The sequence below is a fragment of the Salvelinus sp. IW2-2015 genome, linkage group LG4q.1:29 (assembly GCF_002910315.2).
Source record: "Salvelinus sp. IW2-2015 linkage group LG4q.1:29, ASM291031v2, whole genome shotgun sequence".
Lineage (NCBI taxonomy): Eukaryota > Metazoa > Chordata > Actinopteri > Salmoniformes > Salmonidae > Salvelinus > Salvelinus sp. IW2-2015.
The window spans coordinates 90,498,789-90,500,342 of NC_036842.1; the positions used below are offsets into that span (position 1 = coordinate 90,498,789).

Consider the following 1,554-nt stretch of genomic DNA (forward strand, 5'->3'; position numbering starts at 1 on the left):
TCTCTCTGTCTCTCCTCTTCTCAATTAAATTGTCAAATTCAAATGCTTTATTGGCATGGAATGTATGGATATATTGACCATTAATAACAGCCCTCCCTTCCTCTTTCCCCTCAGGTTATCCAAGCTGCTGCTTCGTCTTCCTGCCCTGCGGCTGATGAATGCAGCGGTGACAGAGGAGCTGTTCTTTACTGGCCTCATCGGCAACGTACAGATAGACAGCATCATCCCTTACATCCTCAAGATGGAGTCCACTGACTACAACAGCCAGGTGGGCACTGGCGTCTGACCTCTGACCCGACCRCACTCCAACACGGCAACCACCAGCGTCACAAGGTCACCATGGTAACAGCATCACCTGTTCACCATGGCAACATCACCTGCAGGCCAATGTAGGCAAACGGCCATGGAAACGTTAACATTCTTAAGGTGGGGGGGGGGTAAAACTGCAGGGTCGTGTTCATTAGGGCACCCTATTAGCAAAACGTTTTGCGACGGACCATTGGAGCATTTATTTTATTGGACAGGTTCAGGTAGTACCTGCCTGTTTTTCTTTCTGTTTTCTTTCTGTTTGGTGCCAACTGAAACAGGAACCAGTTTGGTTGCATTTTGACCACCTCCCCTCAACAGAATCTAAAGGTTTTCTCAATGGAATCTGACGACGACTTCAATGCTGAAACAATCCTCCTCTTTGTGTGTCCCCCCCCCCTTAGCTCAGAAGACTATTTAGTACACACAGATCGAGGTTATAGCTGGCTTGCCTAGCGTTGTCCATTCACGAAATGAACTTTGAATCAGTCAAGCATCGTAGAGCTTTTTTTTATTCATGTGTACAGCTTTATTTTATTCTTCATCCTTTCATTTTGTGTTTCTGATTTTGTTTGTATTTTGATGAGTGAACGGACAGAGGAGCCGTTATGCTTTATTTTTTTTTCAACAGCCCCCTCATCTGCTTTCAACTTGGCGCTTTTTTTATTTTGTAAAAATTTGAATTGCGTTTGTCATGATGATGATGATGATGATATTTGGTCAGTGTATTAAGGTTATAACCGTTTTTAGATGGTATAGTTTGTTTGCCAGTCCGAAGGAACAGGCTTGCATCATGAGTCGACTCCTCTTCTTGAACGTGGAACATATGGAATATGCAACATGTGGAACTCATAGAATCGTGTGTGTGTGTATATATAAATATGTATATAGAATGAAATGAAGAAGAAGAAGCTATCATGGGCAATAGCGTATTACAAGAATTCCATCTTTCGGACATGTAGTTACTGAAACAGTTGTGATGTCATTTGAAAATAAAATTGAAACTTTCAATGGTCAATCACATTTATTTTATAATAAATGTTTAAAAAAATCACCTTTTCAAATAGGTGTTTCCTTTTATGATTACTGCATTAGCTTTTCACATCAAAGGGGAATCGTGTTATGGCGTCACTTGAGTGACGCCAGATACTTTTGTGTACGTACTGTATGTGGCCACTCCTTCAGATTAGTAGATTTGGCTATTTCAGCCACACCCGTTGCTGACAGGTGTATAAAATCGAGCACAAA

The 1,554-nt window shown here is 41.5% G+C and overlaps 1 protein-coding gene across 1 annotated transcript in view; it reads left to right on the forward strand.

The window, feature by feature from the left end:
• Positions 1-1,317, forward strand: part of LOC111962801 (nuclear receptor subfamily 2 group C member 1-A) — a 36,718-nt gene extending 35,401 nt beyond the window's left edge. The window contains 1 exon segment of the mRNA XM_070443248.1: positions 115-1,317. Coding sequence (XP_070299349.1) covers positions 115-286 — 172 coding nt within the window. The 3' untranslated portion in view covers positions 287-1,317.
• The last annotated feature ends 237 nt before the right edge of the window (positions 1,318-1,554 follow it).